General features: G+C 36.7%; 1 protein-coding gene across 31 annotated transcripts in view; it reads right to left on the bottom strand.

The window, feature by feature from the left end:
* DLG1 (discs large MAGUK scaffold protein 1) overlaps window positions 1-24,463 on the bottom strand; it is a 148,944-nt gene that overhangs the window by 47,342 nt on the left and 77,139 nt on the right. For 21 of the 31 annotated variants that reach the window (XM_027884020.1, XM_027884022.1, XM_027884028.1 and 18 more), the window contains 7 exons: window positions 10,934-11,032; window positions 7,661-7,714; window positions 5,125-5,175; window positions 4,003-4,127; window positions 2,778-2,947; window positions 1,830-1,966; window positions 495-639 (listed from right to left, as the gene is read on the bottom strand). In XM_027884020.1, coding sequence (XP_027739821.1) covers window positions 495-639; window positions 1,830-1,966; window positions 2,778-2,947; window positions 4,003-4,127; window positions 5,125-5,175; window positions 7,661-7,714; window positions 10,934-11,032 — 781 coding nt within the window. The remainder of the gene's footprint in view (window positions 1-494; window positions 640-1,829; window positions 1,967-2,777; window positions 2,948-4,002; window positions 4,128-5,124; window positions 5,176-7,660; window positions 7,715-10,933; window positions 11,033-24,463) is intronic. The other 10 variants (XM_027884032.1, XM_027884039.1, XM_027884040.1 and 7 more) reach the window with 1 other exon arrangement.

The raw sequence follows: 24,463 nt of genomic DNA, 5'->3' as shown, positions 1-24,463 counted from the left end.
CCGGGGAGTGTCCTAACCGGGAATCGAACCCAGATCTCAGCGTTGACAACGCTGCGGTTTAGCCACTGCACCACCAGGGACACTCAAGAACATCACTAAGCTCTAGTTGAAACAGTATTGCCTTTTGCTCAGTTTATAGGACACTGACCATCCTCACAGTGCATTGTTTGTTACTCTCCACAGCCTCCAAGAGCAGGGGGCGCCTGTTCCCCTCACACTCACCAGCCAGTACCGAGCAACACTGAGTCTCTAGGACTGGCCCCTGCCAGCCACAGAAGCACACCTGGAGCCCCAATCGTTGCTGTCTTTCAGTACAGGAGCCATAGAATGCTGTTCTGTTCAGCATATAATTTTCCTTATTAATCAACTTTCTTATATCAGATTTTTGCCCTGTATAATTTTTAAAAGCTTGAAACAGTTAAAATACTAAAAATAGGACATGTTAAAGCCTTAAAGGGAAAAATAATTAAATCACAAAGATAAGTTGAACTTACAGTTTGTGATGTCAGGAGGCGCATAACTGTCATTCATGAACATGCTGGTGGGTTTTGCAACTTTCAGATAAACAAAGTCAGATGTGTTTTTTAAGGCAGTCACTGCTTCTTCATGAGTAACTTCTTCTAAACAAACACTGTTCACCTAGAGAGAAAAACAAGTTCTCAACAGAGAAAAATGTAGCATTTTCCTAGGACACACACTGAAAGCTGTTGGAGCACTCTGGAATTGAGTCTTTATTATGAGTCATGTGCCACAGACATAATTGGTTATATAAAATTATATAACAGATGCTTTGTGAAATATAAGACTGACAAGTGTTCCTTTAAAAGATTATAATAAACTGTATTGATTGTAACATCACCAAGAAGGCTCACGTGACTTTGGAGAGCTAATAGGACAAGCAGGACACTCAAAATGTCCTAAGTGTGCACAGTCACAGCACTGACAGTGCAAGCATTACAGAGAAGAAAGTGTGTTCTAGTAAGAATAAATCCTGCATCATCTTGTCATGACATAATTAAGTTCTAGACATTATAATGGGATAACATATTCTTGCAAGAGGTTGAAAGCAGGGGTCAAAACTGGAGAAGGTCCTGATATGACTGAATTACATGACAAACAACAACAACTTAGTTTAACTACAGGCAATAAATTTCTTGAGCCATTGCTATTAAGGTGAAACACGAGCACTTGCATTAAAAAAAGGTCACACCTTTAAGAATTACTAGCTCATATAGAATCCTACTAAATCCAGTTCCTGGCTCTCATTTTTCTATCTGGACAACTAAATTTGTGGATGGGATTTAAGAAAGATGAAAGTTATTTTTACTTTGTGCATAGAAAAATGCAATTCTGAAGTATCTGAAGCTTAAAAAAATAAGCCAGCAAACACTGAAATGCAATATAAGCAGCAGTTTCACTATAGGCTGGCTAAAGTCTGTCCAGCCACCAGCACATGGAGTCCCTTTCCATTCTTCTTTTTTGAGAAGAGAAACAATCTCACTGTACATTTGTTTACAATTCTGTCACTCAGATACCAGAAAAATAATAGCTGGTATCAGAAATAAACAAGCAGATTAATACAGGTTTTTAATGGAACACTGGGTTGAAGAAGAGATTTCAGATTTCCTGATGAGATGGTGTTGAATGACGCAGATTTAATTTTATCACTGATTTCCTGGCAAAAAGACATTTTTTTTACCCATTTCTATGAAACTACACTCCACTGGTAGGCAGCTGAACCACAAACTGAATCACGCCCCAACTGAGCCTAAAACTGAATGATCATTTTAAAAAATGATTTAAAAAAAATAAAAAAAGTTCTTACTTACAGCTAACAGTTTGTCTCCAATCTGAAGTTTGCCATCCTTATGTGCTGCCCCACCTTCAATGATTTTGGTTACATAAATGCTGTTGTCCCCAGGTATATGCTGATTTCCTACACCACCAGCAATACTGAAACCAAGACCTGCTTGAAGATAAAATCATTACTCAAGAAATCTTTTTTGCATACATTAAATTCAAATTATTACATAAATAGTAATGCTGCTTGTATTACATATAAATATATATAATATTAGGGTTTGGTTGAAGCAATACTGGATGCCTTTTCAAGAAAATTCCATAATTTTCCAGAAAGTTTTGGAAAAGACATAACATCTACACAAGTTCTCAAAACCAAAAGCTAACTCATTTAATTCATGCCTTGCAAAGGATGCACAATGGCAGAGGTATAGCATCACCACTGATATTTATAGAATCACTGTCCAACAATTACCCATATAGAAACAAATACTTTCCTCATATTATTTTTAATCTCTCAAGGATCCTTTCTAGGTAATTCAATGAAAAATTTTTCTCCACTTTATAAATAATAATGGCCAGTCTTTGCGAACGAAGAACCAGGGAAGGTTTTTCCACCTTCCAGCCTGCGCATTGGATTTTTTTTTTAGGTGAGACACAGTGTGCGCGGAACTGAGCCCACCCTTTAATCCTGAGGTTCATCTGCCGGGGCCAAGCACGCTTGGACAGTGGCAGCGAGGTCCTCAGGACGTAGATGGATTGCCTTACAGGGCTAACGAGCTCCATCTGCCCGGGGAGGGGCCCCGACCGGGAATCGAACCTGGGTCTCTGCAGTGACAGTGCAGCGCCTTTACTTAAAAATTACTAGATACTACCAGAAACACATTTTTATCATTTGAAAGAAAACTATGCATTCTACAAGAACAGTTACAACTTTGTCATTCTTGTGAAACAGAAACTTCATACTTCCAGCGTACCCTTGGGGCCTTTTACAAGTTTGATTTCCACTATTTTTTCTGTGACTGGTTTTCTTCTTTTGACATACAATCGTACAATTGATCCCGCTTCTTTCAATGCTTCCACGGCTTTGCTGTGTGTCACATCTCGGACATCCACCTCATTTACTCGCAGAATACAATCGTTAACCCTACAGACAGCAACAAGCACGTTCAGGTGTTGTGTTACGGCAGAGCAGGAGCCTAATATTTTACATATAAAACACTAATATAGGTGTTAACCAAATAAAATACATAGATTTATCTCTGCAATTCTATTGATTCCAGACAATGCTCTAAAATTAATTATTAGTGCTTAAAAATAAATCAAGTATCACTAGAAAACATTTAATGGGAATATTTAATTACCAGCCAAAGAGGGCAGCATCTTACATGTGCTGCATTTAAACAATGTTTTTGAACAAACTACCTTTTGTTTAGGGCTATAAGAAAGGATTTCTTAGGAGGCAGACAGTAAGAACACACTAGCTTTAAGCCATGACATGAACAAGTCAATCTTGATTCCTCCTTTTCACAAGTAATTTAAGTGCCAGCCTTCCAGTCCATTTAACATGTCACTGTAGTGCCACTGAGCTCTCATTACACTAAGTGCAATGCCTGACCCACCTGTCACTACGTTCTGCCAGATGTACCTCTGACAGTGGCCAATAAGCTCAAATGAAGCCTTGAAATAAGCTTATTAGAACTAAAACCTGTAATACATCAGGTACTTGCACCTGAAATGATGGGGTAAGTTCTCGACAAGAGAAAAAAAAATGGTCCTACAATCAGTGTGAGTGGGTATCTCTGAAAAATTCAGACACTGAACTATTACCAAGCAGAAAAGAGGGTTGTTACTAAACTCCACTACCTTGCAGATCAGAAAATCTGCACATGGATAATTGAGAGTTACCTATCCTATATGTCTAAGCTTCTCCTTGAATTAAGGACTACGGAACATATGGCATAATACATTTATACCACAGAACAGAAAAAGTTCACTTAATTTCCCAGATTTTACTGGTTTGGGGGTGGTAATTGGTCCAGTCAAACATTTTTCATTATTTACGAAACACTTCCAATATGGAAAACTTACTTTACATTTAATGTAGCACGATAAAACTATTAAAAGTAACTTAAAATGTTCTATCCACTGTTTAAAATACAGTAATAACCCTTAGCAACCCAACAGAGAAAGTTATCATACCGTAATCTTCCATCCTGTGCAGCTGCACCCCCGGCTATAATTTTTGTAATGAAAATACTTGAATCATCCCCAATATGTGGGTTGTCTGTACCACCCGCAATGCTAAAGCCAAGTCCTGAATTTCCCTAAAGAGAGAGGGGAAAAAAAAAATTACATACTTCTTTTTTGGGAAAAAGATATTCTAGTGTATCTATTTGATTCACTATAGAACCAAATCTACATAATTTTCAGTGACAACAAAAATATTAAAAGACAGTTTAAGGACTATAGTACATATGTAACTTTTATGAAAAAATATAATTATGTCTGACACATACGTAAGGACAATGTAAGTCATTGTATAACTGTAAGAGAGACAGTTCCAACCCCACAGCTTTCTCATTGAACTTGATAAATGACATAAAATCTTCCCTCTCCAATGTTCTAGACATCTGAAATTATTCATACACATATTTGCTCCTCATTAAATTTTTAGCAACAAATTCTTTTTCCAGAGAAGCCCTCAAATAACTTGTGTCCCACCTCTAATGTATCCTCACAGATGCAGAAATTCAGACTGACATTTTTCTCTTCAAAGGTTGCCTGCCTTTACTGTCAACTGCAAAACCTCTTCACCCTGTCAGTAACCACCACAACTGCACAGGTATCAGATACAACCATTTCTTTCTTTTTGTTAACAGTGCAGCTCAAGAGAACTGAGCTAGATCTCAACGTGGAAAGCCTAACAAAGAAATGCATGTGACAAGGTGTCACTTGTAATCTCAATATAAAACTTAATGGTATAAGCAGAAGCTTATCATAAACGGCAATACAAGAGATGAAATCAGAATTTGTGTTATTACTCTCTACAAGTCTAGATAATAACATTAAAGGCAGTATGTCCTAGGGAGATCATTCCTCTGTTTTACTCTTAATGGTTACAGATACTAATAAAAACTTTTATTCCTGCTCTAGCAACTTGATTTACTTTTTTTTTAATTTAGGTTAAGTAATCTATCTGAAGAAAAAAAGGAATAAGAATTGGTTTGGATTGCTGTTAGCAGTATCAAGAGGTTAATTTTTCATATTAAATATCATAAAACACACTTCAAATAGAGTACAGGAAGACATTTAGCATGTTACCCTTTCAAGAGTAATTTCTTCATACTCATAATCTGCATCCGTGCCATTGACCTATAAAGAAAGAAAAGTGAGACTTACAGAGAATTTTACACTTTCCATGACACAGTTTGCTTGGCTGGCAGTTCACTCCCATCAAATCTCAGCTGACTCACAGTGACCACTGAGCGCAGAGGGGATGTGATTTTCACACCACTCTGTATAAATGAATCAGGCACTCTTTTTGTATGAGTTTTAAAGTAGCTATTTCAGAGAGCAGACTGGTCTACACAGATACTATAGGGCAGAGGTCCTCTGCTTCTGATTATCAGAAAGAAAAAAATGCTCTTGAAATCCTCAGATGTTCCTCAGGCTATGCAGCAACTTGAAACTCAGAAAAAACCAAAGAGGATATGGGGTAGAGAAGAAATTGTAAGGAAGAACAGAGGAGCATTTTCCAACTGTTCCACACAGAGCAGAGAAAAATCAAAGACTGATGCTTTATACCATTTCTCATGAGAAATGGATAAAACCCTTCTAAAGCGACTTTTAACAACTGTTTATATTCCTACATATAAACTAAAGATCAATAAACTAAAACAGGGCCAGAAAGAGAAGAAGAGTTTAGAAGAATATTTCATACAGCTAGATGAAAACCCCAAATCCTAGAGAGATCCCTTATTTCCAAGTTAGAAAGGATACCCACATTCTTTGCTGCCTACAGAACTAGGACAGAATCAAATACCAGAAGCAACAAAAAAATCAAAACTAAGCAAATCAATTAAATATCAAATTCTTAACTATATTTAATACATAAGAGTAAGATTACTTTTTCCAAGTATTAAGATATCTTGGAACTCAAATTCTTTTCTCCACAGTTACCTACAGCAGCATATGCACCATGCAGCTACAGGCAATTCCCTATTTCTAGCCTTTCCAGATGAAATATTTAACAAGATAAGAAATAACATTTATATTATTATTTTACAAAGTACCTTGTCTATCTTTAAGATATTCTGTATCTGACAGTCTTCAATGCTTTAACACACTATTGAAGGTTTTATAAAGATACGAAACACACGTATAGAAAAAAAAATTTTAAATCTGACAGTTTTCTAGCAGAGAATTAAAACAAAGAATTTAATTCAACATAAACAAAATTATTATCAAGCTATTTCATTCCTTCTATGTTTATTTAACATATTTAAAAACTCCAAAAGCTGGTGATGCCACAACTTTTACAGGCTGTCTAGTATCAAGCTCATTTATCCCTCATCCTCTAATTTTATCTCCCCTCAACACAATAGAAGCCATATCCATTCCACACATAACAGAGTATCTTTTTCTTTGCACAGTGCCTCAAAAATGATTATGTCCTTAATACTTTGCTCAGTGGAACACATACTATGGCTTTAACACATGATATTTCTCCATTAAAAAGGGAAGAGGTCTTGACCTTCTGAATACATGAAACTGTATCTATTACTACACCACCACAAAAGAAGCCACTGTGACCAAGAAGTTTTTATGCCAGTTAAGTCCTTGAGCTCCTATCTACAGGAATGACAAAATGTGCTAACTGAACCTGTCATCCAGAATTACAGTACCAGGACAATAGTTAATGATGACTGAACAGTATGCAGTGCTTTTTTTCTTTTTTTTTTTTTCTTTTTTTTATTAAAGGAATCACAAGGACAATTAATCACTTCCTATTCACTGCCATTAGGCAAAACAAAGCCATTTTAATATATTTAAGCAGTCTCTTATTTCCATGTAAAAAAATCCACGATATCTTTTTAAAATATCATCTAGATAAACAGGAGCAAACAAAAATCTCCACTGTTTTTATCTTCCACTTTAGCTCAGCTCTATAGTTCCCCTCTTTTTTTTTTAAATTAACTTTGAATTTATTTATCTAACAAAACTAACATTAGCAGAGACAGGAGCAAGGATATATCAAATGATACAAGTCACTGCCCTAGCCTACCTTTTTCAACTTTTAAAAGGATCTCAGATCCACCAAGCCAAGCTTTATTTGCAGAAGCTTCCTGTGAATGAACGATGTTCTATACAAATGCTGTAATTATGCCTGACTAACAAAATTCTTAGGCTCCACATAACTACACATATTACCTTAACATTTTGAACAGAACCAACCCATTTTTATGAAAATTTAGAGCACTAAAACCTCCAGTATAGTCACTGCATGGAGAAATGTTTTTATGAGAAGTGCAATGGAAATGGCACACTAAATATTAAAGCCTTTGCCTGCACAGTTGAAGAAACAGATTGTTCTCTGAACACTGAACCTCTAGAACCTCAAACAATTGTTTTCAACTATCACACACTGGTACTCACAGAAAAACTTCCACTTGCAATTTACAACATTTTTTAAATGAAATTGCTATTTAAGGACTTCAAATTACCATCAGGACAGATGACAAAATCAAGTACTACCAGAGGGATAAAAGAGGTTTTATAATACAGCAACAACAGATCTACATAATTACATACATAAAACATGATCTAAAGTTATAATGGATAGAAAGTGTAGGCTTACGTATGTTGAAGTCTCCAAAGAATCTGTATTCACCAGCACTGGAGGGGGATTTGCCTTTAATAAAAGGAAAAAGAACAAAGTATATAGCGTAAGAAAATGCAATATTAATGATAACTGTACAAAATTTAATTTGCTGGCTTTCTCAAAGTTCTGTTAAAAGGTAACCTCCGCCTGAGAATTTCAAAGTTTATCTTCTGAACCACTTGTTTCTACCCGGAACAAATTTCTTTCCTGAGGTCTGAGATATATTTTATACCCGAGTTCTGTCATTTATGATCTTGTTTTTCAAAAAAATCCCCAAGTCATGCTTCCATTTGACATGATGTCAGTAACCCTAATAGTTATGGTATGATTTGCAGAGGTTGCTTTATGAGTCAGTATCTTAAAACCAATTTTTGGTGGATTTGATTTCCTCCTTCTTCCTATCAGGAAGATTTCTTACCCCCCCAGCTCACAAACTGCAAAATGGAACCCTGCAGAAATGCAACTTAGGGAAGAAAGGACCTACAAAACTGACTTGCAAAAGCAAATCCACAAGAAAGCTAAGAACTAGTAGAGTAAGTTAACACTCTTATATTACCGAGAATTTTTCTGTGCAAAATATAGTTTCAGCTGAAAGAAAATCCACACAAACTGAAGGCATTTCTCTGACATACTTTCAAATAAAGAGATTTCCTATTTATGCATCAATTATCTGCCTTTAAAAGAGGCAGCACCTAGCCTGCTCTAGGAATATAAACAAAACAAACAAAAAATTATGCAGATATATTCTAGACTCCAAATACTGTTGATATATGAAGTTTAGTGGTACAAAACAAAGTTAATCTCCTCACTGCTTTTATGAATGAGATTATTTTTATATGTATAAAAATACATTATCATTGAATTTAAGAGGTTTTTTTCCTATCTCCTATGTATGCATGTGCATGTGGAAATAAATTTAGGGACAGTTTAACAAGCCACAAAAGAAGCTAGTATTAAAGACATTCAAAGATAAAATTAAGACCTACAAAAACATGACAATTACAATAACCTATTCATATTCTGAATTTTTGTTTTATTACTATGACAGCAACACAATTTTGAAGAATTAAGGATTTTTAAAAGCTCCCAAATGCTACAAAGTGATGACTCAGAAGTGTCTTACAAAATAATCTACCATCATTAGACAGGAGTCATCAATCTGCTATCAGGTTGCCGTGTCAGAAATTAAGCCTGTGTCATTTAATAAGTAATAAAATCAGGTGGTATCTACACAAGTTAACAGTGTAGACTATTAAAAGTAAAAGGAAACAAAAAGGATGACAATTATGACTGTCAAAATGCCATTAAACACCTTTCTCACCGAGCAATCCTCTAAATAGAAGCATCCGTACACTTCATGCAGTACAGAAATTAAACACAAGTTACTGTCATGATAAAAATCTGTCAAAACAATTCAATGCCTCACAACCACTTTCTGCCATTGTTATATTCCCATTTCTGCTTCTTATTCAAGTGCAAGTTCTTTTAAAAGAAGAGTAAATTAAAAATAAAATCCTGTACTAAAACTCCAATCAATTATGCATCACTATTACTTGTTACGGTTACCATAAACATAGTTAAACTATATTTATGGGTTTTATATTTTCACTGTAAACAAAAAAAGGATCAATTAGTTTAGTCATATTCTTTTCACTCCATTTTGGATTGTATTTTTATTAGAATATTAGAATTCTGTAATATCCAATTATATCCAACAAACACTTTGCCAATGAAAGCTGGTTTACCAATAATTTTTTTTTTGAGGCAGGTAGGTGGTTTTTTTCTATTAAAAAAAAATGGATGACTAGCTAAAAGCAACTGTTGTTAGTAGGTGAAATTTCTACATGAAGGTACATGTTTGAGACATAAACCAGCCAACCAACGCAAAACCCCTTCTGCAAGTTAAATGATTGTTCCTAACACTCCTTCTGCATTTATTTGGCTTCTCCATCACAAAGCAGTCATTTCCCATCATTTACCAACATGAACAAGGAATAGCTTTGTGCCAGGCATTCCAAAGGCACTGTCTGGACATGGTTTCACCAGCCTGTCCACCTCGAATCCTGATGTGGGCAGAATCCCTCTCTAAGAAGGGAATACTTCTCAAACTAATCAAATCCCCAGTCTTCCTGTTAGGAGAACTTAGAGCTGGCAGATTTGTGTAAACATATAACCACTAGAAATTGCACTACAAAACAGTCAGCTGTCAGAACTTTAGTTAATTGTGGAAAAGCAAAACTTAACAATGTAGCAAAGACCAAAAGATTATCAACTGCTTAGCCAAGTCGTTTGAAAGCAAAATTTAAGAAAAGAAAAACTGATGTGTATAATGCAAAAATATTTCAGTAATATTTTGGACAGCTTAATTTCCTTTTAAAGTTAATAAATACCTGTCACCAACCATTTCCAAAAACTGACCCATCTTTTCACAAGGTGTGCATATTTCACATTTCTGCACTGAAAGTTACAGTAAAGTTACAAAGAACTAAAAACAAATGTTGTTCTATATGCAAAAAAATGTAACTGCTGCCTATCCTAGATTATTCCATACCTTGCCATGCTGTGGTCACACGTTCCAAGTTACATGCAAGATATCAACATTAACTCGTGTTTTCTGCCTTCACTTATTTTGACAGGGTTTGGTTTTTATTTTGGGAGGTGTGTGGACATTACGGGGTCAAGAATGATGGTCCAGAAGGGAAGCACATTTTATAAGTAAAGTATGTTAGGAATGGAGGGATAAAATATCCCTTTTTTTATTATAAATGTCCCCAAAAACAGTGATACAACAAATGGCTGGAGAACATGAAAAATGTCATGCAAGTGAAAGCAAGGAAAAACATGTATTAAATATGTATATGAGATGAGACTTTTTTTATAAATTAATCAAGCAGTAACACTTTAGTAAGGAAGACATGGCTTTAAAATTATCATGTGAACACAAAATATTCTATTGCTTCTTCCCATTCTTTTGGGTGGTTTTTTCTTTAGGTCTTTCTTAAGGTCAACTTAATAATTACTCCCATAAGAAAATACAGATATTTTAAATGGACTAAAAGCTGCCATGAAACAAACAAAAATTAGGATGAAATTCTAATGTATTGCTCATTTAGCTATTTCACAGTTCATCTCAAACCTGTGGGACAGCATCAAGAGGTGAATTTCAAAGAAGTAACAAAATAAATAAATAAAAGTTGAACAAATGTAACACAACAAAAATAAAACAAACAAACAAACAAGAATAAAAACCTGTGGTATGGTGGATGGGATGACAGTGGTCTCAGCAGGGACTGGTGGGACAGGGATCACAGGGACAATGGGAGAAGAGGAAGGAACAGCTTCTCTGGGCTAAAAATCACCAATAAAAAGTAAAAAAATAATGAAAATCTAGAAAAACATTTTAAAATAAACAAGATTCATATTTAACAGCTTAAACAAATTCTGAACTAGCACATGGATTTGGAGATTGTAACTCCAACGAAGACAAACATTTTACTGAACTGTGTCAATGCCGAGGAACCCCAAGTAGTTGGAAATGCCTGGGGCACTTGTTCGCAACAAGGCCCTCACTCACCTTGAAGCACCAACAAAGCAGTGACACTCTGGGTCCAGCAAAAAACCTGCTCATGCCAGTGGACACACTCAGGCTTTCTGTGTACTGCTTTCACAACAGAATCCCTTCACCAATGCACAGTAGAGCGAAAAGCAGGGAAATGGTGGCCGAAGTTGATACGACTGAACAAGGTTAATATTACTCTTTGATAAAGGGGAAAAATCAGAAGTATATTAACGTTTCTAAACTGAGGGGAAAAAAAAATCAAAAAAACCCTTGTAGTCAATCGGGTGGAAGGGCATAAAATCTAATCTACCTTTCAAAGTTCTTTACACACACCTGCAGACTAGCAGAATTTTGGTCTCAGGAATTTTCATTAAACTAATAACCAGGAAACCTTGTGACATTTAAGCTGCAAGGGAACAAGATTACAACAGCATTTTGAGCAAAATATTGACTCAAAAAAATCTTGAGATGTTCACAGACTGGTTGTCAACAAGCTGTCAGAAACATAAACTGCTGGCAACTACCATCAAAATTACAAGCTGAACAGCAGATTCAATCTCTTGCGACTTAGTTGTTCTGAGACATTCTTTTGATCTTTAAATATAATATTGTATATATATATTTAAATATAATGAAACATAATGACAAAAGAAAATAATAAATCCTGAAGCTGTACCAAACCACGTTCTAAAAGTTTGAGAAATTTTAAAATACAAAGCAACATACAACAATAGCAGACTCCAATTTTAAGAATAAAAGGAAATAATAAAGGAAGCTGAAACAGCCCAAAAAACACAGCACTTATTAAATGTACATACAGTATTTCTACAGGGTTTTTTAACTGAAAGTCAATCCACCCAAATTGAGCAGCTGGTGAAAAATATTGTAATTATTGAAAGCTGTAAGAATAAGATATATTTGGTATTTTGAGAGGTAATCACTCATGTCATTTAAGTATTCTTACATCTAAGGACAAGAGCACAATACGTGGAGTGATTAAAAAAGGAGGGTGAGGGAGAATCTAAATTGGTCCAGAAAATTCTATAATGCTGCTCTTCATAAACTACTGAAATTTATACTTTGAAGAACAAAATTCAAGTAAACCAAACTTTCCTCACTTGCAAAAAATTACTGTAAAACCCAATACTGCATACAGTGCAACAGTCTTCACCGGAAAACACTGAGAGCAAGTATTCTTTGCAAGTACAATTTCAATTATTGCTACTTTGATTTCTAACAATAAAATACAAAAGGAAAGTCACTAGAAACAGGAGGGATAAAACTACAGAAAGAAGAAAAACATAACATACTTTCCCCAGTTTGCATCAAAGATGCTCCTCTGCAGCACCTACCTTTCCTAAGGAGCAATTAGAACACGAGCTGTCAGACACCCAACCACTGGCAGCTTTTACTTTTGCTGTGCTTTTTGTAGGACTCTTTTTTACACTGTCACGTAGGTTTACAAATTTCCCTCTCTGTTTGGCAGACACTGGCAGGGTGGAAGAACTGAACGGTGCAGGAGTGCCCAGTGCCTGCTGCGAGTACCAGAAAAGCCTTGGCTGCACATGAGGATTTTGATGTATTTCCATTCTCGGGTTCCTGGTTAAATCAGTGAGCTTGAGCATTCCCATCCTACCACCATGAGTAGTCATGAAAGCAGCAACACAAATAGTCCTCTTGAAAAAAAAAAAAACAACACAAAAAAAAACCACAAAAAACCCACAAAAAAAAAAACCCACACAAAAAACCACCAACCAAACCAACAAAAAACACCACCCAACTAAAAAGGAGGGAAAATAAATTAAAACTTTGCTTCCTGAGGAAGATAAAAATATGATTTTTTTCTAGATTAGGGTCATAGAAAGAAACCCTATATGCTGCTTTAGCTTGTACTGCATGCTGTGTGCTCTCTCACTCTATTTAAAGAGCAGCATTGAACCACCACATGACAGTCAATTTGCTGGGTATAAATAATCAACGCAATGCACAAATTACTGAATAGAGGGCAAAAGTCATCTGACCATTATGAGGAAGGTACAAAAGGTTATTTCTCCCATAAGCTCCTACTTTTTTGTATTTTATCACCTCAAAACTTCTCCAAGGTTTACATACAGGAAAATTTTAAAATTCCTCTACTTTTCTGAATGCTTAACAGGGGCTGACAACTAATGAATTTATAAGAAGTTTATGATGAAAACTACATAAATTGTGAATGGGCAGATATGCTGTACAAGATTTCAACATCAGCCTTTCAAAGGAATTAAATTTGTTTGTACCCTTATAATAACAAGAAATACTTTGTGTTAATAATTTTAAGAGCTGTATTTCCATGAAATACAGCAGCACTGTTAAACCAGAACTTTAAAGCACACACTGTTTAAAAGAAATATTTTTTCTTTAAATTTACGACAGTTAAATGAACCTGAGTTTTTAGTTTTTAATGCCAAGGATGCATGATCTCTATATTATATTTTTATTCCAATACAAAACAAAAAAAGCCCTCCCCTACTCTCAAAAAAGAACCACGCTAAGAAGAGCCAGCTTGATTTAATTGGGCTACTGAATATTTAACTTTACCAGCCAATTTAAAATTCTTAAAAATAGGCAATGGTCAAAAGTTATTTTCCCATCATCTGCATGAAAACTGACAGCTAAATCCAGACAACCCTACGCCCAGCCTTACAGAGGGAAGAAGTGGAAGAAGTGGACTCAAGTCAGCGGTTACAGAGTCTTCTCAACAGCAGACACACAACCAGGATTTGCTGAGCTCTGGGTCAGCCACCGCACACACCACCTGTCTCTTGCCCCATGGATCTGTTCTAGGAATATGCTGTGGATCTGAATATCTGGTGCTGAGTACGATGAGAATGAAGAACACCAGTCCATAGCAAACACAGCTTGATTAGGTCAGCTGTACTGTGCTCGATAACATGGAGAGTTCCTATCAGTTCACAGCATTAAAACATGGTTATTCTCCCTCTCACTTTAAACCTTCCTATAGCAAATGTAAATATTGAAATTATGAGTCAGCATAACTTTTACAACAGAATAAAGAAACAGACACACAGATCTAAGTACGAACATTTCTAGTTATTTATAGCATGAATATTAAGAGACAAATAGGTACTGACAGATGCTCCTCTAATCACCAAGAGCTGCCAAGTCCCATCTTCTACCCATAATGGATGTAATCAAGAGCTGTAGGACACACCATTAATGCAATATTCATAAATGCAGAGACAGGAAGGTTTCTGGCTACTGACAGGAAACTGGAAATGTGTTGGCCATACAAACATTGTCAGATTTCTGCATGTGAATAGTAGGTATGTCTTTCACCTTTGAACCTGGAGGACTGTGTCCATTAATACATATGGGCAGATGCACCCCAGTGTTCTGTTCCAGACAGGCCAAGAACTTCCAGGTTTTTTTACTGAAGGGCAAAGGCAGAGAAGAAGATAAGCATGTTGTGATTGTACATGAAGGTAAATAATTCAAAACCAGCACATCACAATTTGTTTTCCTTTGAGAAATTTTCAGATATGTTAACACTGAACAACTCTGAGGAACATTTTCCAGCCTGCAGGGATTATTACTTGGATGGAGGCTGTCTTGTGTTGAAGCCTCTCTATCAGTATCCTCTTTGGCCACAGTGTGATAAGTGGCAGACCACAAACATTTCTTTTCCAGAGATGTTCGAGACTGCTTGAGGTTTAGGAGCTTCATTCATGCCTGCCATTCTGCTTGCCTACCAGTACCCAGCATGACATTCTCTAGTTATTAAAATGTAGAAAAGAAGTAAAGGGGGTTGTGTTTTTTCTCTTCCTAGAAGCATCAACTTTTGTTGAAAACACACTGGCCAAGTAGTACCTTGATTAAAACAAAAATAAATCAGCATTTAAGAGTGCTAAATAAGAAAATGAGGGCAAGGAGAAGAGATGCTGGACACCATATTCTTGAAAACTCAGTTTTCTGGCTTCCTATATTGTTCTCCAAATAGGAAAGGGGAAGACACAATGCAAAAGACAAGACAAAAGAATTCACATCTCTCCAAGTGTGCTTTCCCACATGTTGACTTCAGTGGCAAAAGAATGAAGATGATGCAGCAGAAAACTAACAGCACAAGTGTTTTTTTTCTGGAAATCCTTATGCCTTTGCTCCCAGAGGTGATATCCATAAGGTATCAATAATTAAAACAAAAATTTCAAGGCAATTGTAGTTCCAAGAGCAACAACCCAAGCACCAAAACAGAGCCAAGGAACAAGAGGTACAGGCAGAATACCAAACTCATCCAGGGCTGCACGGTGTGCCAGGGCAATTTCCAGTGAAAAAACTCAGGCTGCATTGAAATTTCCTGTTATGCAAGTATGGAAAGTGAATACAGCATCTTGGTCAAAAAAAATGGGAAGAGAAAGAAAGGAAGGCTTATATAAAAGAATCGTGGTGTAAACAATGAAAGCAGACAACAGCAAAAAAAAAAAAAAAAAAAAAAAAAAAAAAAAAAAAAAAAAAAAAAAAAAAAAAAAAAAAAAAAAAAAAAAGGGAAAAAAGATAAGACAAGAAAAATGTTATTAAAAGATTCATCAGTTATTTGAGTCTGCCCAATTACATTCACATGTGAGGTAAGGCAGAGCCTGCCTTGCAGTCACACTGCTAGGAAAAAAAACCACCACCAAAAAAAACCACCACAAAAACAACAAAAACCAACCAACCAAAACAAACAAACCAAAAAAACAAACACCAAAAACCCCTAACAACTCTGGCAAAGCAGCAGGACATGTGCACAACCCAAAGCTGGAGAATGCTGTTATGTAACTAAGGTTGCCCAGGTTTGGCAGATCATCCTCTGACTGCAGAAAGCAAGTATTCTCTGCAGACTGCATTAATTACTGGCATGAACTGCTCCACTCTAATATCAAGCGCTAAGTGATTTTTCATAACCAGAGGGGGTTCAGGATCAGGTTGTGCTTTCATATTAAATACCAGCTCTGAACAATTTGTTGCTAACACAATGCTGAATCATCAATATTTCATTCTTTTAAATTACTACATCAAATGCACAGTGCACACTTTGCAGCAACCTGTTAAAGTGCCAGTAATCTTTTATAAGTAGTTTTTCTTAAAGAATCATTTTCTTTCCACATTCTCTACCACCCACTCCATAGCTGGAAAACAACAATACTCATAGAAAGAGAAAACAGAACTAATATTTGACCAGCAATATCCACTGCAAAGGTTATTTTTTAAAGCTTTGATGACTGACTTTCATTACTTCAAAAAGCAATTCTAATAGCTAGAAGAATACTCCAAAAGTAATTCAGTACTCATCCTTTCCATTGCCTTCAAGCAGATACTACAAAATCAGCACCTTCTGTTAATATAATTTGACTGACGAAAACAAGCCCATATTCATCATCTCTTCTTGAAAGTAGGAAATAAAATATCTTCCAAAAAGCACAAAACTTGAAAAGTGGCAGAAACAATTTTGCTTCAATATCCTGCGACTAAGCTGAACTTAAAAGGCATATATTCTTTCTACACATATATAATTTATGGTCTGGCAGTGTAGTCTCATATCTTTCCTCTGAACTACATCCTAGAATGCCACAGGATATGTCACTAGTCAAGTGTGCTATTTTAAGAACTTTGCATCCATCTTCCTCAAAATCACAGTAGTCAATACTCATCTAAAAATACCTTCAGGGATTTTTAGGCTGTTTTGTGGAGTCCAACAGTGATAAGAATAAAGCACAACTGCCATCCATCCTCATTCCTAAACCATGTCAGCTGTACGCTGCCCAGAGCCAGCACTAACACCGATGCACCACTTTCCTAAGTCAGTGCCAGCCTGTGGCTTTGGCAGGTCCTTAGTACCGTGATGTCCATGACCTGAGTTGTTAATTCATGACTTTGAAAGACATACATATTTTTCCTGAGTGTATTTCTCCAGGACTTCAAACAAAATGTAGCATCAAGGGCATTTGAAAACTGAACAAATGTTTTCCTATTGCCCAAACAAAGTTTCAAAGAAATCAAATTAAAAATAAAAATCCAAGTTTCACAAGAGCTAAAAAAGTATAGAACTGTTTGAACATAAGTAATCATGTTTCAAGGCAAATACTGACTTGAAATTCCAAATAACATTAATGTATCAAAACTGCACATAACACAATTAGACAGGTTGGTACGTTGCATCTTTCTGAATTTCGAGAACTGCAAAGACAGAAGCCCCAATTCAGGCCAGGCAGGAGTCCTGCCATTAGTGATAAGCCAGTCTAGATATGCTGAATATACCAGAAGGGAAGCAGAACCACCAAAAAAGAGAACACCATTAATACAAGCATGACTCAATTTTTTTCCCACTCTACAAGTTTGTTCATTTCTTTCATGCAAGAAAGGTTTTATCTTATCAACAGACCATTACTTTAATTTTAAAATGTGCTTCCCACCCAATGAACTCAAACTCACCTGTCCCCTTGCTCAGTGTGTGAATATAGGAACTCTCCAGTTTTTACATGGACACCATATCTGAGTATTTCATATACAGTGGCTAAAACCCCCCAAATTACTTAAAATACACTTTTTCAGCTTTCAAACCACTCACACTTACAAATGCTATCAAAAATTTTTATCATCTGTACTTCATGGGGGTGTTGTTCAGATTCCCCTAAGCCAGCATATCCCATACTATAGTATATTGATTTACCACAAACAAAACCTTAAGAGAGTCAGACTAGGATAAATAATAAGCTTAATCAGGATGGCTTCAACCCATGGGTGGTTACAATTAACCAGGCCTAACATTCTGCACTGATATAAGGATACAGAACCTTCAGTTTCTGATTTGTGTTTCTGACCCTCCTTCCTCTTCAAGGGCTCTTCCTTTTCCTTGCCATGATGGAGCAAAGACTGATTACCATGGTCTTCCAAGGATGAAAAAATAAAAATCCCTAGATCACCAGATGGATGATATCCAGGTCTCTTCAGAGTTTGGACAGAAAGCAGAACAACAAAATACCTGAGTTTGAAGCCTGTCAGGGGCTGCCTACATGGCGATAGGTAGGTTAATACATAACAGTTTAACAAAGAGATTTTGAGGACAGGACAGTCATCCTGGAGCTGTAACATCAGGTCAGGAGAGTACTATAACCAAGACATGAAAGTTTTTCCTTTGGAAAGAAAAAGACATACCCAGCCAGCCCTTGCAGATTAAAAGGCCTAGTCTGAATGGCTGTGGTTTTGTGTTACATCTCACCTTTTCCAGAGGGAACTGTGGCTCTTGAAAATCATATCTATGTGAGCACTCTATTTTAAAGACATAATCATGATAGATATGTCTAAACTCTAAGGGTTATTTGGTTGCTTGGGTTTGTGGGTTTTTTGTGGTTTGTTTTTTTTTTTTTTTCATTCAGTCAACGAATTGATTCTCTAACCTAGTTTCCTCCCCAAACCCCACAGCATTTTACAATGAACTCACATGAACTTAAAACTCAGAACTTCAAACATAAATAAACAGCTTTGAAGGGGAAAAACAGTGACAGCAGAATATCCATAAAATCACAGATGGTGACGATGACCTGAACCGATCCGAAGACAAACAAGCAATTTATTCACTGTTTCAATTCTTTATTGCAATCTTCATCTACAAAAACAACCCAGTGAGAAACATTTTGCACCGTGGTTGCCCAAGCAAAAGTAAAGCAGCCAAGCTGTGTCAGACAGACTCCTACCTCTGAGGTAGTCTGTAGCAAAAGTAGAGTTTTGTGTATGAGATAAAGAGACATTCACAAAGCAGAAGTGAACCTGGACTTACTAAACTATCACCCAATGCTTTCATGCAGTATCTAGTGCTTGGTTGATGAGTAAAATTTTCAGGTGCTAAGAATCTCATGCAAATAAAAATAACAGTCAACAAAGGTTTCAGCAACCAACCTCTTCTCTCTCTGTTAAGATCTAAAATTGGACTCCTGGGACTTGCCTTTCTGTCCACTTCTGTGATATTCAGAAAGACTTAGCTCAATTTGTCCTGTCACATCTCTCAGGGACCGAGTTTCACTCATATTCCAAATCCATAACACAAAAAATGTACACAAAGTTAATCTTGGTTTTAATGAAGCTAATTGATGGCTTTTGTAAGCAAGTGTCTAGCACTGAACCCCGTGCAGCAGGTTAGTCATCTGTATTCACCAGGCAACCCACCACTAAGCTCAGAACAGAATTACAAGGCTCCTCATTAAGTTCATAAGTGCTATTGAGAATGAATTTAATGCATTTAATTTGCAACTTAAAGCAAGACCTAGAAAGCTCTTTTTAAATAACATCAGCCTTAAGAATAGCAGCTTTCATTACAAAGTCAACACGTCCACAAAGAAGCCCAAGTAGGGGTTTAGCTTCAGAAAGAGCCTAGACAAAGAAAAACATGTTCTAAGACTTAATTATAGAAAAATGTCACCTCTTGGGTGTCAATATTTTAGTTTTTGAAATTCACAGTAGAAAGGGTATGATGTGCTAGGAAACTGAGATGTGTTACTAAGAACACTATTAAATCAAAATACAATGATAAAGTTTGCGTACTGCTTACATGCTTTAACAGATCTGGCACTTTTAAGTTCTCAGAACACATAATTTTCAATCACCTCTAAATTATTCAGGAAATAATTAAACCTAGACAGAATGTCTATTTTGTATTTATAATTCATTAAAATATGAAAGTCATCCTATTCCTATCTAGCTCTGATACTGTGATCTCAATACTAGAAATGTATCAATTAAATGTCAAAACTATCTCACTCCTCCAGAAGGTTTTTTGTTAGGGATTTTCTTAAATTGAGTAAATCTACAAGAGCATTTATTCATAACTATAAAAATTATGCATGTGAATCTCATCTTGTCTAAAGCATGATCTTTGTTTTTTAAGGATAAGAAACATTCAGGTTCACTTAGCACACCCCACTGTCCTTGAAGTACTTAAGGGTACAGTCTTAAAACAAGGAGTAATGAAGTGTTCTGAAGGAATTCAGTGAATTAGAGCTAGAGTCTCTTATTTTAAAATATTTATTATTTTATTGACAACTGTATTACTTTGTGAGCAATCTATTATCTGTCAAAAAATATTTTTATAAAATATACAAATTTGCTCTAAAACACTAAGCACGAGCAGAACAGCATTTACCTCACATTAACAAACAGCAAACAGAAAACCACACCAGCAAAGTCACCTGTAACAACCCATTAATTAAAATCCATTTGCTTTCAGGACATAAATGTCAGGGAAAAAAAATTAATTACTTGATTTACATATAAAGTGGCTTTATATTAAAGCCACTCCTTACTTCATTTAAAAAAGGCTTCATACACATAAGTGGTAGCAGTATTTTATCTTTACAGACGCTGAATTCTTTCCAAACATACACTTCAGCTTTCACTACAGGTCTGATGGCTTCATATTGCCATCCACAATTACCAGTTCCGTTCCTCACCTGATTTTATTCATTCTTATACCACAGAGACACCAGAAGCTCCTCAGACTTGCCTGCATGACAATATGGAGTTATAATCCAATATCAAACTAAGTACCATTACACAACATACCCAGGCTCTGGAATGAACATTTCACCAAAATAGGCACCTTTTGTGTAGTGTTAGACGCTTAGTCTTCACCAAATTAAAATATTGTAAGAGTTAACAGGTTTAATGCCTAGCATCATTTGAGAAAACTTTTAGTCCACAAGTAAATAAAGGTTGGTATTTTTCTTAGAATGCTGTTTGCTAAAAGCTTCCAAAGATTCCAGACATTTTCAGTATAACTTAGGAATGAATACAGTCTTATGTACCCTTGCAATGGAAAAACAAACATTTGTGCATCATTTTAAGTTTACAGTGTTAACTACAAAAAATGTATTTTTAAAAACAAGGTTAACAGATAAATTGACTTTTTGCTCTCAGTTATCCATAGGCATTTTATCTGGAACTCAGGTTAATTGCACCTTGGAAACACAAGTCAAATTTGATCAGTTGATGATCCATGCTGGACAAACACAGCAAGGAGCACCCACACCTCACTGGTGCAGAAGTTGCTAAACCTCTGGAGCAGAGGAGGAAACCTGAGCTATTCTATGTGGTTCCACATAAAACCAGCCTGTCCTTTTCATGAACTGGAACTAGGCAAAGTCAGCTAAAACTGGAATTAAAACGGAACTAACTAAGCCCTTGTGTATCCAAACCAAGTGCAGAAGTAATTTAAACAGTTCCCTGCAATTTCCATGAAGACTCACCCATTCAGGACACAGACACAGGAGCCAGAGAATGAAGCGGCAAACCCCATGTGGGAATAGACACTGCAGTGATGACCATGTGGCTCTGCAGAGGTCAGATCTAAGGGGCAAGACTGCCCATTCCGTATCAGTGCCAGGGAAGACCTGGGATGACATAAACCCAGCATTTTTTGCTGGTATCAAACCAACCAAAATGTCCATTTTGTGTGGCACGTCCTTGATAAAGGGAATATTAACTATACTGACCTGAAAAAATAGTGGCTATCAATAAATATTACAAGAAGTAGCTTAAGTTTCTCAGACTACTTCAAAATATATGAAACAGTGTAAACTCTTCTCAAGTTACGACTTCAAGTCCATTAAATTCTGGTCTAACTGTGATAGGATATTAGTTCACATAATCATTTTTCCACAATCTCCATTTAGTTAAGATAATTAAAATGCCTAATCTACAATAAAATGTTTGGAGTCCTTAGAAACCCAGTATCTGAAACACTTCTTTATAAAAAAAAAAAAAAAAAAAAAAAAAAAAAAAAAAAAAAAAAAAAAAAAAAAAAAAAAAAAAAAAAAAAAAAAAAAAAAAAAAAAAAAAAAAAAAAAAAAAAAAATCTATAGAAAGGACTAAGACAAGGGGGTTGACTTCAAAATTTATGATTCAGGAAAAGCAAAACAGGATTCATCAGACCCCCAAGACTGAAAACTATCTAAAGAAAATTTTGAAGATTCATTTTATATAATCTCTGTCTAACACAAAGAACACTATACAACACATTTCTACTGATGACTCAAGTCCTTAAGCATTAAGAAGTTAATAGACATCAATTAAATCTTTGGATCCAAAACAGTTTAAAGGAAAAAAGAGGTGAGGTTATGCCCTGAATTTATTTACCTTCCTACCATAATTACTCAATATCGTGGTTTTGCTCACCAGCCAGCCCCTGGGGCTGAGGATGGTTTTGTCCAGGTGGATTTCTGGAGAAAGAGCCAACTAAAACTTTTAGCAACGCCTTTGCTAATTACACATTTAAGAACACAGAAGAGAAGGTGGTTGCACAGTAAAAATTAGGTAGCCATGCAGGAGTGGCGGCAGGCCCCAAGTAGGGATCAGGCCTTCCTCCTCCCCCGGCCCTGGGCCGGGGGCAGGTGTGGCACTGAAGCCCCCCCTCCTCATGTAAGAAAGAAAATGAAAACAACAGACTTTAGAGGACTGACTGCTTGGACAAAAACCGCTGCAAAAGAATTCTGGCAGAAAGATAACAAAGTGCTCAAGGCCAAAGCTGGCAGCCAGAGGAGAGAGAAGTTTGAAGGGGGACTGTTTCTCCTCCCCTTTCGCTCTCTCCCTTCAGCAGGGAAAAGACTGAAAATTAAATCCCTGCTACTTTTGGAAGATTGTTGGAGCGAGGAGACTCCCATGCTGCTCGTGGAAGAGTCTACCCTGGAGTAAGTTGATGCACGAGAAAGTCAAGACTTTATGAGAGACCTGAAGTGACACAGAGTCTTGTTGAAGATTTGTGACCCTAAGGAAAACCTACGCTGGAGCGAGGTGGGTCAGGTGGGACGTTAGGATCCGTGTGTGGGATCCATGCTGCTACTAGAAATTTGTGACCCTGAGAGAGATGCGGCTTACACCGGAGCGAGAATGGCTCATGTAAGCTTGGGATCTCAGTGAGAGATCCATGCTGCTGGTGCAGCTAAATTTGTGACCCTGAGAGACAGGAGAGAATGGAAGACCTGTTGTCTGAGAGATGGACTCATGTCGGAGAAGTCTATTAAGGATTGTTCTCCCGTGGGAAGGGACCCCCACAGGGAACAGGGGTGGACTCAAAAGCTATTATCCCCTGTGACTCTGTGGTGAAGATCCATGGTAGGCAAATGTCCCCTTGCAGTCCATGGAAGAGAAGACCTTCAGGGCCTGGGTAACCCCCCAGCCTCCAGTCTTAGCCTAGGAGGGGCTAGGTCCAGCCCTGTGGCCGATAAAGAGAGACAGAGTTCCAGCTGCGACGAAAACGAGTTGTTGTCCTGAGACAACAAAAGAAGAGCTTTAAAAGGCTGCAGAGTTATTAAAAAGATCTGGAGCTCTGAAATGGAGAAAGAAACTGCTTCTCCTCCTCAAACTGATAAAAAGGGGGGAGAAGTATTTCTGTAAATACATAGTGCTTTTACTTAAGTAAAATTGTTGTAGATATAGTGCTTTAGGTTTTTTATCTTGCTAATAATAAATGTTAGTATTATTTTCCCCAATCAAGTCTCTTTTGTCTGCATAAACGTTCTCTCAACTAATAGTAATTGTGTGGGGGGTATGAGAGCAAATTGACCCAGAGCAAAACCACAACACTCAAAAAGCATTTTCCCCATTTTCACATCCTCCGAACAACAGGATAGCAAGCTTAATGTACCCTTAGCACACTGTTCTAACAGTGGTGAGGCTTTGTGTGAAGTTCTGATGGTCAGGCTCACTTTGACATGTGAGGTTCAAAAGCTTCCATTCTCAGGCCAGCGCCCAAGCTGTCCTCGTCCAGACTGCTCCAACAGACCTGGCCTGATTGCCCTCTGCCTCTTTGGAGCAGTGAACTCATATAAAATATGAATACAAATCTGACTCTTTAATGCAAGGGAAGGCTATTTCCTTAAAAAACACTCTGCATTCTGTTTGCAATGCTGGTTTGCATTAAAAACAAAATGCAGATCAACAGGTCTTATAACCCCAGCTCTCCTTCCCTCATTAGGCTACAAACCAGCAGAAGCTGTTCTTTCAATATTGAATTCTTACCACTATAAGAACACCGGCCAAGTCCATAAAAAGGTCATGGACTCAGTGTTATTAGACGCACAAGTCATCTCCAGCTCTTGGAATCCTCTCCACTGGAACAGGTACAAACCTCTGAAAGCCCTCAGAGGAAGCATCACAGCTCTTTGACCTGGTTTTATCATCTTCCAAAACTCTCTGCT

The sequence above is a fragment of the Empidonax traillii genome, unplaced genomic scaffold (genome assembly GCF_003031625.1).
Source record: "Empidonax traillii isolate 1590-97213 ecotype Southwest subspecies unplaced genomic scaffold, ASM303162v1 scaffold138:size3245559, whole genome shotgun sequence".
NCBI lineage: Eukaryota > Metazoa > Chordata > Aves > Passeriformes > Tyrannidae > Empidonax > Empidonax traillii.
The sequence above is the reverse complement of the archived record's forward strand: the minus strand, read 5'-3'. Positions and strand labels throughout refer to the sequence as shown.